This window comes from Haliaeetus albicilla, chromosome 12 (assembly GCF_947461875.1).
Source record: "Haliaeetus albicilla chromosome 12, bHalAlb1.1, whole genome shotgun sequence".
NCBI lineage: Eukaryota > Metazoa > Chordata > Aves > Accipitriformes > Accipitridae > Haliaeetus > Haliaeetus albicilla.
Genome location: NC_091494.1, coordinates 10,969,552 through 10,984,126, shown reverse-complemented (window position 1 = coordinate 10,984,126; position 14,575 = coordinate 10,969,552). Strand labels below are relative to the sequence as shown.

The 14,575-nt window shown below is 37.5% G+C and overlaps 1 protein-coding gene across 13 annotated transcripts in view; it reads right to left on the bottom strand.

Moving 5' to 3' along the window:
* Window positions 1–1,220: 1,220 nt before the first annotated feature.
* The window catches only part of TRPM1 (transient receptor potential cation channel subfamily M member 1), a 122,571-nt gene continuing 109,216 nt past the window's right edge, over window positions 1,221–14,575 (bottom strand). For 9 of the 13 annotated variants that reach the window (XM_069798033.1, XM_069798026.1, XM_069798025.1 and 6 more), the window contains 5 exons: window positions 12,100–12,120; window positions 10,211–10,355; window positions 7,844–8,043; window positions 6,548–6,680; window positions 1,221–4,660 (listed from right to left, as the gene is read on the bottom strand). In XM_069798033.1, the coding sequence (XP_069654134.1) occupies window positions 3,394–4,660; window positions 6,548–6,680; window positions 7,844–8,043; window positions 10,211–10,355; window positions 12,100–12,120 (1,766 nt within the window). In that variant the 3' untranslated portion in view covers window positions 1,221–3,393. The remainder of the gene's footprint in view (window positions 4,661–6,547; window positions 6,681–7,843; window positions 8,044–10,210; window positions 10,356–12,099; window positions 12,121–14,575) is intronic. The other 4 variants (XM_069798028.1, XM_069798030.1, XM_069798032.1 and 1 more) reach the window with 1 other exon arrangement.

Genomic DNA, 14,575 nt, shown 5'->3' with positions numbered 1-14,575 from the left:
CATCTTTGGTCATGCACCCTCCTCATCTTCCCATTTTCTGGCAAGGCCTTACAGATACTTGTATTCTTTTAATTTTTATTTGGAAGGACAGATATACATTTTGCCAAAGATGATAGTCAAGCCCAGAACCTAGGAAAGCATCCAGAGAAGCAGTATGGAGAAACCATAGTTGGAAGGTTTCAATGGCTACTTTAGTTCATTACTAAATAATATAGAAAATGGACTTTCTTGGTTCTCAGGTATCGAAATCTGGCATCTAAAATGGATAGACTGATTCTGAAGTAGGAGAAGCTTGCAAGAGCAAAGTCAAGCTAGTCCCAGAATGATGCAGTGTAAAAACGGGTAATTTGTGGAATCAGCTGGTATCATTAAGAACCTGCCTATGTGAATATTACAGTTAGCCACTGTGTTTAAAACATTTGCCTTGAGGGGGAGGGAAATGTCTGTATTGCAAGATACTGTAAGGTGAACAAACTTAACCTCAGTGTAATGTCTCTGCGTAGACATAGCCTTAGAGTACATACTCCTTAGACTTGACCTGGTTCAGTATAGGTCAAGCATATAATAAAAAATGCTAAATGGAATTCACAGTGATGCTGCTGTGGAGTCACCACATAAGCAGTATTAAACATGCCTCTTCAGAAATGCAAATTCTGTGCTTGCATCCTTTCTGCCAGTATTCAAGAAAGCATGTAGGCAGACATGCAAATGTGTTGATCTTTGTTCTGTTTAGTGTGCTCCAAATCTATCAGTCTTCTATGCACATACAGAGCCATATTTAAATCTTATTAAAATGGCTGTATGTCTAAAATAACTCTGCCAAAGCCAGTGTAGTTACTTCACATTTAATGGCAGAGAGGTTATCATTTCAGTTCATGCTATGCAAGAGCACAGAAAATATCCAAGCCTTATAAAGTCATCACTGTATACAGAACTTTATGGAAAATTACTGGCAAATGTTGAAAAAGAAACTTTGCTTAGAAAATGTTCAGCCCATGCACTGCATAAGAAGAAACAGGTAAGTGAAGTGCTTTGATATCATTATAGTGAAAAATTTGTTATACTGAATTAATTTCACATCTTTTTCATGTGTTTCTTTATAGATATTTTTACACAAAGGAAGTAAATAAAGACAAAGGTAAAATGGTTTTGTTTGAAATCTACACGCTATCTGATAAATTTGTAATGTAAACGCTAAGAAAATAACTGGTCAAACAGAGCATGATTTAACACACATTTTATAAAGACAACGTAACAAGAGGTATGCAACACACTGTATTTTCTTCCACAATGCATACTGCTTGTTTAGCAAAGTGCTGAAAAGCTGCATCCCTTTGTGTTTGTTAATGAATCACTTTCTGGTGAGTGTGCAGGCAAACAATAAAAAGGCATTGGCAAATTGGAGGCTATTTTAACCACACATACAAAATGGCTATATAGTTGCATACAATGGTAACACAGAAGTAAACATGGAAGTGAAAAAATTTCAAATGTCATTCTGTTTTTACAAAACATCAAGTTCCCTAAAGTTGAATAAAAGAGAAGCCCACATGAAAAGCAAAATGTCAACACTGTTCTGACAACAGTGAAACCAGTAAACCTGCTAACAAGACCAAGCTAGCAAAAATCCATAGTAAATGACTGAACTTTCAGAAATGTCTATGCAGTTACCATAATCATTCAGTGTGGTAACTTACTTCAAGGTAAGTATGGATGGAGTATGAAAATATAATACAAACAATAAAAAGCTGATGTCATCAATGCATTTGTAGAGTGTTCCATCAATCTCTGCATTTCAAAATGCTGTAAGCAGCATTATCAAGGGGGATACTGAGACCTACAAACTGTGGAGCTGATGGTGGGAGAAAAAAAAGAAATTCTGTCTTTTCAAAATAGTATATGAATAAGTCCTGATGGTTAATGAATTAGGCATAAACTTTTGACCAGTATTCTGTGAACAAGTAACATGCCTTTAACTCGTTTTCTTTCTTGTCTGTTCACTGGTACGCATCCCCTGCAAAGAGAGGTGCTGAGTATTTGGGAAAACAAAATTCCTAAAAGGTAACAGAGAAGAATGAGGCAAATAACATCACACTATTATGAAGAAAACTATCAAAACCTAGTACTTAGAATGCTGCTGTTGAGACAAGTGTGCTGGGAAACTGTAGCTATAGATGTGGCTTTCCAGTCTTAGTTGTTAAGGGATAGAAAACACTTTCACTGTAGAGACCTTTTTTCCTTTTCACATTTGTTTTTGAAATTTACTCAAGAAAATGTATGGAATTTCTATTCTCACCTGGAAAAATTATTTTTTGTTTAGACTGACTCCTAGAAACTGTTCCTTGTTCCTCATGTGTCATCATAATGAAATTGCAAAATGAAAGATGAATTTGTCACAGTAGATTTGCTTCAAAAACAGATTGGCTACATTCTGATCTTGCCTGATCAGAACACCTTTCCTGTTTTGATTTGGTTTGGTTTTCCTCTGCAGGCATTTTTAAAAAAGCCAGATTCTTACTCTACATGGACTTCTGTTGTAATCCCCATTTATACAAAACACTAATGCAGATCTTGGACTCATATTATTAAAAACTCTATATACTTCATATACTTAAAATCTTCCTAAACAGTTTGAAACAATGATCACTGTTTTTCAACAGTTTAAGGCTGTCAGCATGCTTTGGGGTGGGGACAGATATGATCCTGAAAGCAAGATTATGTCACTAAAGCTCAAGGACAGGTCAAGAATATGTGTACACATGGCTTTCCAAGTCAGGTTTCTCCAAACACAACTGTATTTTGCCACTCAGACCTATTTTAGTGGATGATAAGTGCTATGTTATGCCTTTCTGAAAGAGGAGCTAAGCAGCATGCATGAAATCAGAAGTGAAAGAGGGGACTGCATAATTTTTCCTTGCCTCCAACAATTTTGGTTTGATCTCAAAAACACAATGGCCACAAAGAAACCAGCTGCATAGGTAAGGACAAAAACTAAGGCTGGTTAAAAATTTGTTCAGTTTAAGAAGTCTTCTGATAAAAAAGAAGAAAAAACATTTTCTAAATTATTACATAATATTGTCCTTCTTTCAAGAGCTTTTATACAGAGCTTGTCAGTAAATGAGCTTATGAGGGAGGTCAAAATGGAACAAAGAAAGATCTATAGTGTTGGCATCTGTGGACTGTGCCTACTTTATATCTGCCCCTGAGAGAACATCTCCCTTTCACCTGACCCAGCAAGCATTTATTTAAGAACTGAACAAATATCTATTAAGTTTAAAATTAAAAGAAACACATGCAAAATTCTTCTTTTGAAATTAATTTAAAAATCCATAATTTGTTCAATTAGTCATGCTGCTTTTTTGACTGTCGATAAAACAGGGGCCATGAGCCACTTTAACATTCAGTTTCTGTGGATGGGTTTTCTTGCCTAGCTTTCTGTTCTTCTGTTGCACTGCCAAATGCTACCACCAAATTAGTTACGCTGCTGGCATGTCCTGGTCTATTTAATCTGTCCTTTATAGACTTGGCTTTCCGAGAATGGCTGTGCAAACTCTTTGACCGTACTGACGGGAACCCAGAAGTCCTTTCTGGCTTTACTGATAGTAAATTCTCTTTCTCAGCCTTTACAGTGGCAGGCATAGAGGTGTAAGAGGCACTCATACCTGCTTCACCAACATTACTGTCATCATCTGTGTCCATCTGTAACTGCTTCTGCTCTGCTTGCATTTCTGCTTCAGAAATAAAACCAGGGTATTCTGGAGGACGTTCTTGAGAAAGTTGCTGCTCAACTTCGTATTTCCACTCTGTGGCCCATTGTTCAATTGTAGAAGGGCACACCTGATCCATGATGGTACTATACTCTGTGGTCCAGTTGTTAACTCCTCCAACCAGCTTCCCACCCTGTGCAAATATGAAGCTCCTTGACTTCATCATAGTGGTCTGACAAGCACTGAATGTTTCAGGAGGAAAATAGCGCATTGCTTTAGATTTGTCCAAGGGATAAGAGATGGTTGCTTCTAACTTGGTACGTTCTACTTTTAACTGAGTGTTCTGAAAATCTGATCTTGGTACTGACTGTCTGTTTGTAACAGCATCCATCTGGTTTATACTTTGAGGAACCATTCCATCACTCTTGAAAAGCCCCTGCTTTTCATCCCCCAAACCACCTGAACCAGAAACATTCTGCGCAATTTCTAATGTAGACTTACTGTAATCTGCTGTGGTGACTGCATTAGCACTACAGGTATAATGGAGATTGGTGTGGTGTTCTGGAACCAGCATCCTTGGGTCTGCTCCATCTTCTTTGGTACCAATAGAATGGGCTTTTTTACGCAATCCCATGGCTGGTGACATAGGAGTGGTACTGTCATCATATGTTAACTCATCGCCACCAACATGGTATCTGTACATGCTGTAGCCATCAGAGCTGTTAACGCTGCTTTGCCTTAGGAGATATGCAGCATCACACTCAGACGAAGCCCGTGAACGTGTATATGTCAGCTCAGATTTGTCAATACCTGCCAGCTTCTCAAGAGCATTCACCATCCGACCAGATAGTTCTTCCAATTGAGAGAGTCGAAGGTCGACTGTTTGAAGAGAAGCTTTCATAAAATGTTCTCTTTCATTCACTTCTTCTAGCCTCATAGACATATTTTCAACTCTGTTGGGTATAAAAGAGGAAGCATAGAACAGAAGCCGGGGAACGGTGCAGTAACCTGTTATAGGCACCCAGCTACTGATTTCTTCATAAGGCAGAATTTTGTGCTATGTATCATGCCTCATTCTTTTTTCCTATGTGTAGCATCAAAAGCACATGCATTTTCCTGTTATCTATGCTTTCCATACACCATATTAGAGGGCTGTTTGAACTTTGCCCTTATTTACATGTCAGGAGAGTACAAAGAGTTGCAGCCCTTAGGGACAGCCTACTATTAACATTTCTGAGTGTGCCACCCACTTCACATTCAGTTGTCCTTTCACTGTGAAGCATCAATTAACTATATGAAAAATACTTTCTAATGACATGCTCACAGGATGACTTAAAATAGCATCAACGCATGTTGTAAAACAGGTTTTGTAGCTGTGTGAGAGAGAACATAATGCTGGTGTGTATCGGATTACTTTCACTCTTGAAATACCTTTCAATTATGTATCAGCTGAAGGGAGTGGAATTACTGTCTAGTTCAATTAAAATAATACTTTTTCCCATTTTCTTTTATCATTTATATCATAATGGAAGTGATGGTACCAGAAGAATACATATAAAAATAATGCATTAGAATGTGACTTAGAGATCATACACTAGTAAATCAACTGTGGAAATTAAATTAACATTCTTTTGCTCTCACACACAAAAGGTGACGAAGCATCTGGAGCAAGAAGCCATGAGAAATATGCAAATCTGCTTTGTGCCCATAGACCATAGTGAATCAGTGAGGCTTATCAGCCCTGCTTTGTTCTCTGCCACAATGCCTAGGATTTTGACAAATTGCTATGGATAAATAGTGTGATAGAAACTACGCAAATACATGTAGCAGATTTCATTTACTTCTCTATTCTCAAACTTCACATATAATAATGCAAGATGTTCAGGGCCTTCCTTCAAGAGAAAGATGTTTATCCATTAAAGAATTATATGGCTCATAGAGCTACTTCATAAGAAATGAGGGGGCGGGGGGTGAGGGAGGGGGAGAGAGAGAGAGAGGGAGTAGATGAAGTAGTTCATCATCAGAATACTGTGAGGTAGATTAAGGTGAGAGAGTGTTTAAGCTCTGTATCATTTTCCTTACAGGGCAATTTTTTCATAATTTCAAGGAAGTGACAAAAGACCCCATCCTTTCGCTTGCTTAGAACTAGTAACAGAATAGGCAGAGCCTTTGGGAACAGTCCTGCCAAGTGACCTGGTAAAAAAGTGCTGCTGCCATTATCACCGTGTGCTTACACAGCAATATGCAAACATTACCTAGTCCTCAGAATAGCTTAATGATTTACATATGAATATCCCCTGTCTTTTAAATGGGGAAGTTCATACTGAAAAGCTAAATGCCTTGTTCAAAGCTTCCAAGAGAATCTGTGGCCGAGATTAAAATTCAGCAGTTTTGAGTGCTGGACCCTAGTGTAAACCGTAGGTCTAAGGGAAGAATTGTGAGTGCTTTTGTCATTAAGCTCCAACATGTTTCTCATGGTTGGATGAGCTGTTGGAAGGTCAACAAGTAGTAATTTGCTCAAACGGATAAAAAGCATAACTGTGATCTTCAGATGGGTGAGAGGGAAAAAATTCATTATGAACAGAAGTGTTCTTACACCAAAGCTTCCCAAACCAGCAGCCTTAGTGACATACTAGTACGAACAAGAAAAAGCTTGCTCTTGTGAGAGATGCACCTGCACAGATATTTACTCAGGATTCAGATCAGCTTCTGAACTGGTGGTGGTTTTCTTCAAGATCTAAATCTTTTGTACTTTTAACTCAACTTTAGTTATAATGAAGACACAAAAAGGCAAATATTGTTCCAGATAAGTGGTGTGGGTTTTTTCTTATAATAGGTACCTTTCAGAGGTAACTCTGATGCGTTCATCATTAGATGATTGCTGTTCATCCTCTTTTTCCTGGAAGTATTCTTCTACACACTGCTCTTCAAACTCATACAGTTTTTTTAGCTCTTCATCATTCAGAAATAACTCTGTGCAAAACAGAAGAACACAACATGAATTTCCTTTTTCTGAAATTCTGGCAGTCAATTTAAATCCAATTTAGCAGATTATTTTGGACATATGGATACTGCAGATTCTACTCCTGCACTGAATGAACAGATGATTTTGTAAATAGGGAATGAGCACTTAGCCAAAGATGGCCACAGCCGTGAAGGCAATGTAATACATTATGACTATCATCTCCTTTTATGACCATCCACTGGGGGCTATATTTTCTCAATGACCTTTGCACTTTTTAACAGCAGAGCTATGCATTGAACAAACTGACTAGATTTTACAGGATAAAGACTAGGGCAATCTCTGCCAGTTTGACTGTTCCTTCACTCAAATATTGTTCTTAAAAGGATGCCAGTTATAGGCAACAGATAATCTAATATAACAGATTGTTTTCTAGACATTCTTTGGATGAGAGCTTCAAAACTTATAATCATGTAAGGAAAATCCAAGGGAAATACAGGCTTTTCAGAACATTTAATCCTTTATTTGAATTTGTCTCTTTGTATTTGGAGAGAGTATTACATTTACTTTTTTCCCTTTTTTTCCTTTTTTAACTCAGAAGCATATTGTGCAGAAATATGTTTCCTGTGAAATGTAGAAATACAGGGATAATTGTGAGCATCTGATTATTTCAATGAGGCATATAATGAAAATAATAATCAACAATTACAGACTATGTTAGGAGAAGAATCCTCACAGTTCCCCTGTGAAATGACAGATAAATCTCTAACATGGAGAAATGAAAGTGGGGATACTCTTAGACACAGCCTGCTCACAATCAGAGCTGACACTACAGATGACATTGGAAGCTGTGATCCCTTCTTCTCAATTTCCTATTTGCCCTTCCCAACATATGGACTTCACTAGAACTTGGTAAAACTGGATTAAGTAGATGTCATTTCACTGTTTTAAAGAAAGCACGTTAAAGAAAGTCTTCATTAGCAGCACACCATTGCATATTCTCAGGAGCCCACAGAGCTCAAGAGCTGTTAACTTGATATAAATTTTGTCTCATACTGTCTTCTGCAAATACACTTGACCGTCAATGCGAACAAAGTAGTTCAGCATTGGAAAAGCTGCTGCTTTCTGCTAATATGCTGCAAAGAGTTCAATTTAGAGAAGATTTCTTGCATACTCAGTCCCCTGTCACGCTCATCCTGGTCTCCTTCACCCTTCTTGCAGCGACAGCAGATTCGCTTGATGATTATGTAGATGTGGCTGAAGATAATCATTGGTGGTGGGAGGACAGGTCTGTCATGGAATGTCATGATCAGCTGGTACCGCTGAAACTTCCAGACTTGGTTGGATATTGATTTTACCTCAAAGAAGGTATTGCTGAAAGGGAACATAGGTACAGTTTCTATTAAGCCCCTAAGTTTACTTATCATTGAGCAAGTACTATGTTGAAAAAAGTAGCAGCTAAATAACAACATGAGGCCACATGACTTGCTTGGTTCAGCCTTTGTTGATGCTGCTGAACTTGCTGAACTGATGATTAACTTGAACTCATGATTTCACTACTCCTTTTGAGGACAGCAAAGCAGAAGGTGCTCTGCATCCCTTATGCACCACCTTAGACTATTTGCTCCTACTGTATAAAGTCTTGTAGGTGTCAGTGAAAAGAAACTTGCACAATTTATGAATCACATAATTGGTATTTTGGGGCTTGGTTATAAAGTATTTCTTTTAACACATGCCAGTATTTGATATTACACAAAGTATTAAATCCATGAAAGGTATTTTGTATGCTAAACCCAGAAGCTTCACATAGTTTGCCTTTAATATGCTAATCAGCTTGACCTACATAGAAGACTTTTCAAGTTTTACAAGATGTCCTAAATTCAAACTTTATTCACTCAAACTTCTGACTCAAAAACATGGTACATATTCTTGTAAAGGAATTTGTTCTTGGAAGCCATGGCCTCATCATTTCTACACCAAAATAAGGTGTGTTATAAAGATGTTTTATTTTGTGATTCAGTGGATATGAAGGAGTATAAGTGATAGTATTCAATCCAGAGATAACAATAATCAAGGTTATGAAATACCAACTAAGAGACAGCAGACTTTATGTTCTGTCTTAGATAAAGCTTTTCAAGCTATTTTAAGGTATGCTCAGACAGCTCACTCCGACGACGATGATGATGATATTGGCACTTCCTTTTTTATATTTTCTGTCCACTTCTTTTCTAACTTACTGTGCTTTAGAGTATCTACAGTCACAAAACCCGTTAAAATATCTCTTTGAAATCAGAGAATTCTTGAGTTCACATAGCTTTTGGTTTCTTTTGGCTAAGTATACATGAGATTATTTACCAATGATGAATGACAATCTGCCTTCATTCTGTGTCTCCTGCATAGCAGGAATTCCCTAGCTAGATCTCACCCCCTTGCAACCATGCTGGGGTGGCAGGAGTTAACAGAATGACCTACTTCCCAAACTGCTGATTCCTTGGTCCTTCAGCCATTAATAGCTACCATTGTAAGATTCTTCGCCTTTCCCGTAGCAATGTGACTGGCATTTGAGCACTTCAAAATTCATGACCTTTTAAGCTACATACATCAAATGAAAGACAGGCTTTGTGAGCTGTAGATTTCTAGGCACACGATGAACTATTTTTGTGGTTGCAACATCAGCTACTTAGGCCAACAAGCCCTTCCACACCACTTGTTTATGGGCATCAAAAATGGATCACCTGCTTTTCTCAGGTGGTGTGTTCAGAAAGTCTTACTAGCAAGTAGTTATTTCAATTTTTGTATTGTTTTGTTTTGTTTTTTCAATCCCTAGCTCATGACAGGAAAAGCATGCAACATAACTGTGGGTAGAAAGAATAAGCAGCAGAAACTTATTTAGTTTTACTCCAGAGAATTCTAAATATAGATTTGTGGAATAACATTAAGAATATGCATAGTGCACATTGCTTGGACTGGCCACAGATCTTGGCAACATGTAGCTGTCCTTTCTCTTGGTTCAAGGCAATATAGACTCCTTTTCTGGGTCATACAAGAACTCTGCAAGGCCCTAATTTCTTTGTCTAAATGAAAAGCAAAACAAGAAGAAGAAAGAAAAAGCAGCCAGATGATGTATCAATAGCGGAAATGCCTCCTGCTTTTGATGTTCAGATTTTGATCCTGCAGTTCTATCACAGAATCATGTTTGCTAGTAGTTACATGGGCTTCCATCATGTATGTAGCAGGTTTCATGGATTCTATTTTAAGTCTTTCTATAGCAGTCTTGAGGCCTGTCACTATCCACCAAATGGTAATTGCAAGTAGCCAGATTCTCTCATATGCATTACTGCAATTGCTGGCAAATTCAAAACAACCTTTCCTCCACTCTTTCCCAGTATATACACTATTCCAAATATTTGCCAGTCATGTTCACAGACTAATTAGATTCTGAGTATGAATGCAAACGCTTGCAAAATCAGTTGATGGGCTCCCAAAGAAACTTTTATCTCGGCAATAAGAAAGTAAAGATACTGCATGATCATTTACATACTTGAAGACAGCAATCAGCAGGTTTACCAACAGGATATTTGCTACCAAGAGGTAACAGGCCATAATAGCAGGAGTGAGCCAGGCCCCTGGTATACATGGAGGGAGACGTTTACCATCATCATCGTAAAGATTGTCCCCACAAGGAGCTGAAGAAAAAACATGAAAGTTATTTTTAATAAATTGCCCGATACTTAAAAACACTATTCACATTTATTTAATGATGACATATGCATAAAATTTGACAAGCTAAACAAATTTTATCGGTTTATTTCCAGTAGCAAGTATGTATAATTTCTGCTTCAAATTCTGCTTCTAACTACAGCATACAAAAATAATTCCCCATAATAGTGAACAGAGAGGTAGCTCCAAGTTTACTGCATACAGTGTGGCTTTCTCTTCAAATTCATATGGATTTTCTTTTTCTCATCGTAATAGTCTAGGACAAGGTCTTAATGTGCATATATACATATTAATAGTGGAATTAAAAAAAAATTCTCCAACCAAACTTCTGTGCATACCTTGCCAAAGATATAAAAGGATTTACTTAGTGGTCCCAGATTGCTGAGCATAAATTAAACCTTTACTGGGGGCTCTGAGTGTACTAAAGAGGCCTTAATGATCCTGACCAGCTTCACCTGGAATCCACGCCTACACCCTCTATGCATACCTGTTCTTGCCTGAGCTATGTCAGGTGTGCAGGTCTCAGCCCTGCCTCCTGGATGGACCTTGGACCTGCGTTTATCCCCTGGATGGACCCTTCTTCTGTCTCTGGCCCTGTCTCGTTTTGCCCTAGACTGGACTCCCTAGATGGACCCTAGACTATTACTTGTCCTGTCTGGGGCTGTTCATGTTGCCAGCAGGTGGCCTTGCCGCCACTTTCAGGCCAATTTCCGTTTCCCTTATTTTTCACAATAATTCTAAATTCTAGATAAAATTTTAAACCAAAGAGATAAAATTATAAAATGAAAATTATATAGTCACAGCAAAATAGACTGGTGGGAATGAGACAAAAATTAAGAACATTGATCAATTTGATATAAAAAAATTGCCTGAAGTAATCCTAAGAATACATAGGTTGTCTTGGGGTAAGAGCTATCTTAGAGTTGGGTAAATGCAGCAAGTTTGTTCTGTCTTTAAGTGCAGTGCCAATGTATCTTATTTCAAATACAAGGCTACCTTTTGAAACCATTTAGTAGCAGGCAAAGTGTTTATCAACCACAGATTCTTTAGCTGAAATCTTAGTAAATACTAAGTTTGACAATGAGTTCATTACAGATTTAGTTTATGTGAATAGACAAACCATTTTTTTAAGCATTTTGCAAAAAACCCAATGCTTCAACCTCACCTGAAAAATACTTCAAATTATTTGAAAAGAGACTAATCTTATTTACTGTGGACTGAAAGAGATATTTAGACTATGATTAATAAAATATATTTTACTTGCTTTTCAAACATCAGACCTACATTGTTCCTGTTTATCATAAGAAAAGTATAACAGGAAAGTCAAGCAAATCATAATATTATTCACATGGACCAATGAAAGTACTGCCAAAGAAACACTAACATTGTATGTAAGTAATCAAAAGGAATTAATTATATCATGACACTCATGCATTATAATTTTTAAAAAGGATTATTTTACTGTTGATGTACTAGAGACAAGTCATAGCAACCACATAAGCTTAATTAAAACTTCTGACCTACAATCTGTATTACAATAAAATATTTTTCCTCTGTTTCTTTTAAAATAAAACTATTACAGTAGGAAAACAAGATTCACACCTGAATATTGGATAAGCCCTATAGTTAAAATGCTAGTATCTAGTGAAGAAAAAGATTAATGAACATATTCAGCTAAATGAGATAGTCAGCTCTCCACAGGAGACTTACGATTAATTTCCATGGCATAGACTGAACAGCATTCCAAAGGAACGAAATATAAAAGGAGGCAGGAGAGAAAGAAAGAAAATAGAATAATATAGAAAAAAAAACACAAAAAAGATGATTGAAAATACAGTTTTGCCACCAAGAAAAGGTAAGCAAGTCAAATGTCAGAACAGTAGAGACATATGCTTAGAAACATCTTTGTTAAAAATGCATTGCATTCTGCAATTTCCTTTCTATGTTGTTTTCCCTAAATGTTACATATGGCAGTGAATTCATGATATTAATAATAAATCACAAAATGCTTCTGGCAGATGATCATTTAAATATACACGGTATCTCAGGCAAGTCAACAAAACTGGCAGTCACCACAAACACAAAACAACTCAAAATTATCACATAAAATCATTCTTTTAGCTATTATGGAAACATTTCCTCCTTTTTTTTTTCTCCTTTTTTTTTTTTAGGAACCACCCTGGCTTTGAGTCTGCCAGCTGTTTCTATTGAATAGCTACGTTTCTGTTAATAGTCATGATACTGATGTTATTACTGTGTACAGTATCATTAAAGCCCATTTTGACTACCAGTATGTATACTTGCTTGCCAACCCCTAAATGGTGACTGTTAAGAAAAATCACACTATTGAAAGAAACTCAGGTTTCTCTATTGTTTAATACTATGTTGCTGTTGAGTACTAGATGCCACTAACTTCTTGCTCATGGACATCTTTTAAATGGAGTGAACCAGACAAAAGCATCCTGGGTTGCATTAGGAAAAGTGCTACCAGCAAGTTAAGGGAGGTAATTATTCACCTCTACTCAGCTCTGGTGAAATCACATCTGGATTTGTGTGTCTGCTTCTGGGCTACCCCATAGAAATCAAACATGGACATACTGGAAAGACTCCAGTAAAGGGCCACAAAGATTATTAAGGTGATTGGAGCATCTGACAAATGACGGAAGGCTGAGAGAGCTGGGATAATCTAGCCTGGAAAAGAAAAGGGTCAAGGGAGATCTTACCAATGTCATCAATACCTGATGGTGGGTGGGAGTAAAGACGACAGAGCCAGACTCTTCTCAGTGGTACCCAGTGAAAGGAGAAGAGGCAGTGGGCAAAGATAGAAACATGGGAAGTTCCATTTAAACCAGGTTGTCCGGAGAGACTGCACGGTCTTCATCCTTCAAGATATTAAAAACCTGACTGGACAGTCCCTGAGCAACCTGATCTAATTTACCCTGCTTTGAGCAGGGAAGTTCAACTAGATGATCTCCATAGGTGCCTTCCAACCTCAGCAGTTCTGTGATTTGTCATCTTCAGCTTTAGGTGACATCCTATCTTCAGTGAAGCTATTGACAAAAGTCCAACCACCTTCTTTCAGGTAGAAAATTTGATGTAATATTTTTTCCATAAATTGTTTACACTCATGGGCCTTGGCAAAAATACACATAAGCACTTGCCACAGTGTCAGGTTAGACTGCCCATAGCAATCACTCCCCAATGACTCTGAGGTTGCTTTTGTGGTGTGTTTACAGAGAACCACGGAAAGATCAGTGTGAAAATTTCTTATTGAAAGCAAAAAGATCTTCAGAACTCAGTCCATAGACTTCTAGACATAAGAAATTTACAGAATAATTGTAATGCAGTCTAGTTATACCAGTAGAACTCCTTGTGTAGGCACTTTTATTTCAATATTAAAACAACAACAAAACCACTCATTTCCAAGTTAGCTTACGTTTAAGCTACCGACGCAGCAAACCTTCTGACCTGGGAAGGTTAGTGGAACAAGTAGCTGGACTGAACTTGTGTAACTGGAAAGCCTGAGCTTTTTTTCCCCAAAATCTTTTGCACTGCTGAAGAAAGATTTCTAATTCAAAGGATGCTGAGTATATAACTAAGAAACAACTGCAAGCATGAGAGAAGTCTGGGACACCACTTACACTAAAGAGATCAGTATTGTTGGTAAGGTATGAGTTTTGATTTATAAAGAAATCAAACTGTCTACATTGGCAAACATTCTTTGTTCAAAGTGAAGTAGCATTTAAATGCACATTATGAGGCACAAAGGTAATGGATACCCTGTTACAGTCTATTCCTCCCCCATGGGAGAATTAACCCACTTGAGAGATCCTGAGCTTATCCTGGCTCACATGTGCACTGAAACTGCAATAACAGACAATAAACGGCTGGCTTGACCTTTTATTAGTCAAGAGTAATTTACTGTATCATAAATTACATTAATGAGACAAGCATTCGTAAGGAAAACAAAGATGATATGATCTTTGGAACAGTGTACACTGTTCAGAAACAGACTGTCCTGGTTTTGGCTGGGATAGAGTTAATTGTCTTCCTAGTAGCTGGTATAGTGCTATGTTTTTGAGTTTGGTATGAGAAGGATGTTGATAACACTGATGTTTTCAGTTGTTGCTCAGTAGTGTTTAGACTATAGTCAAGGATTTTTCAGCTTCTCATGCCCAGCCAGCAA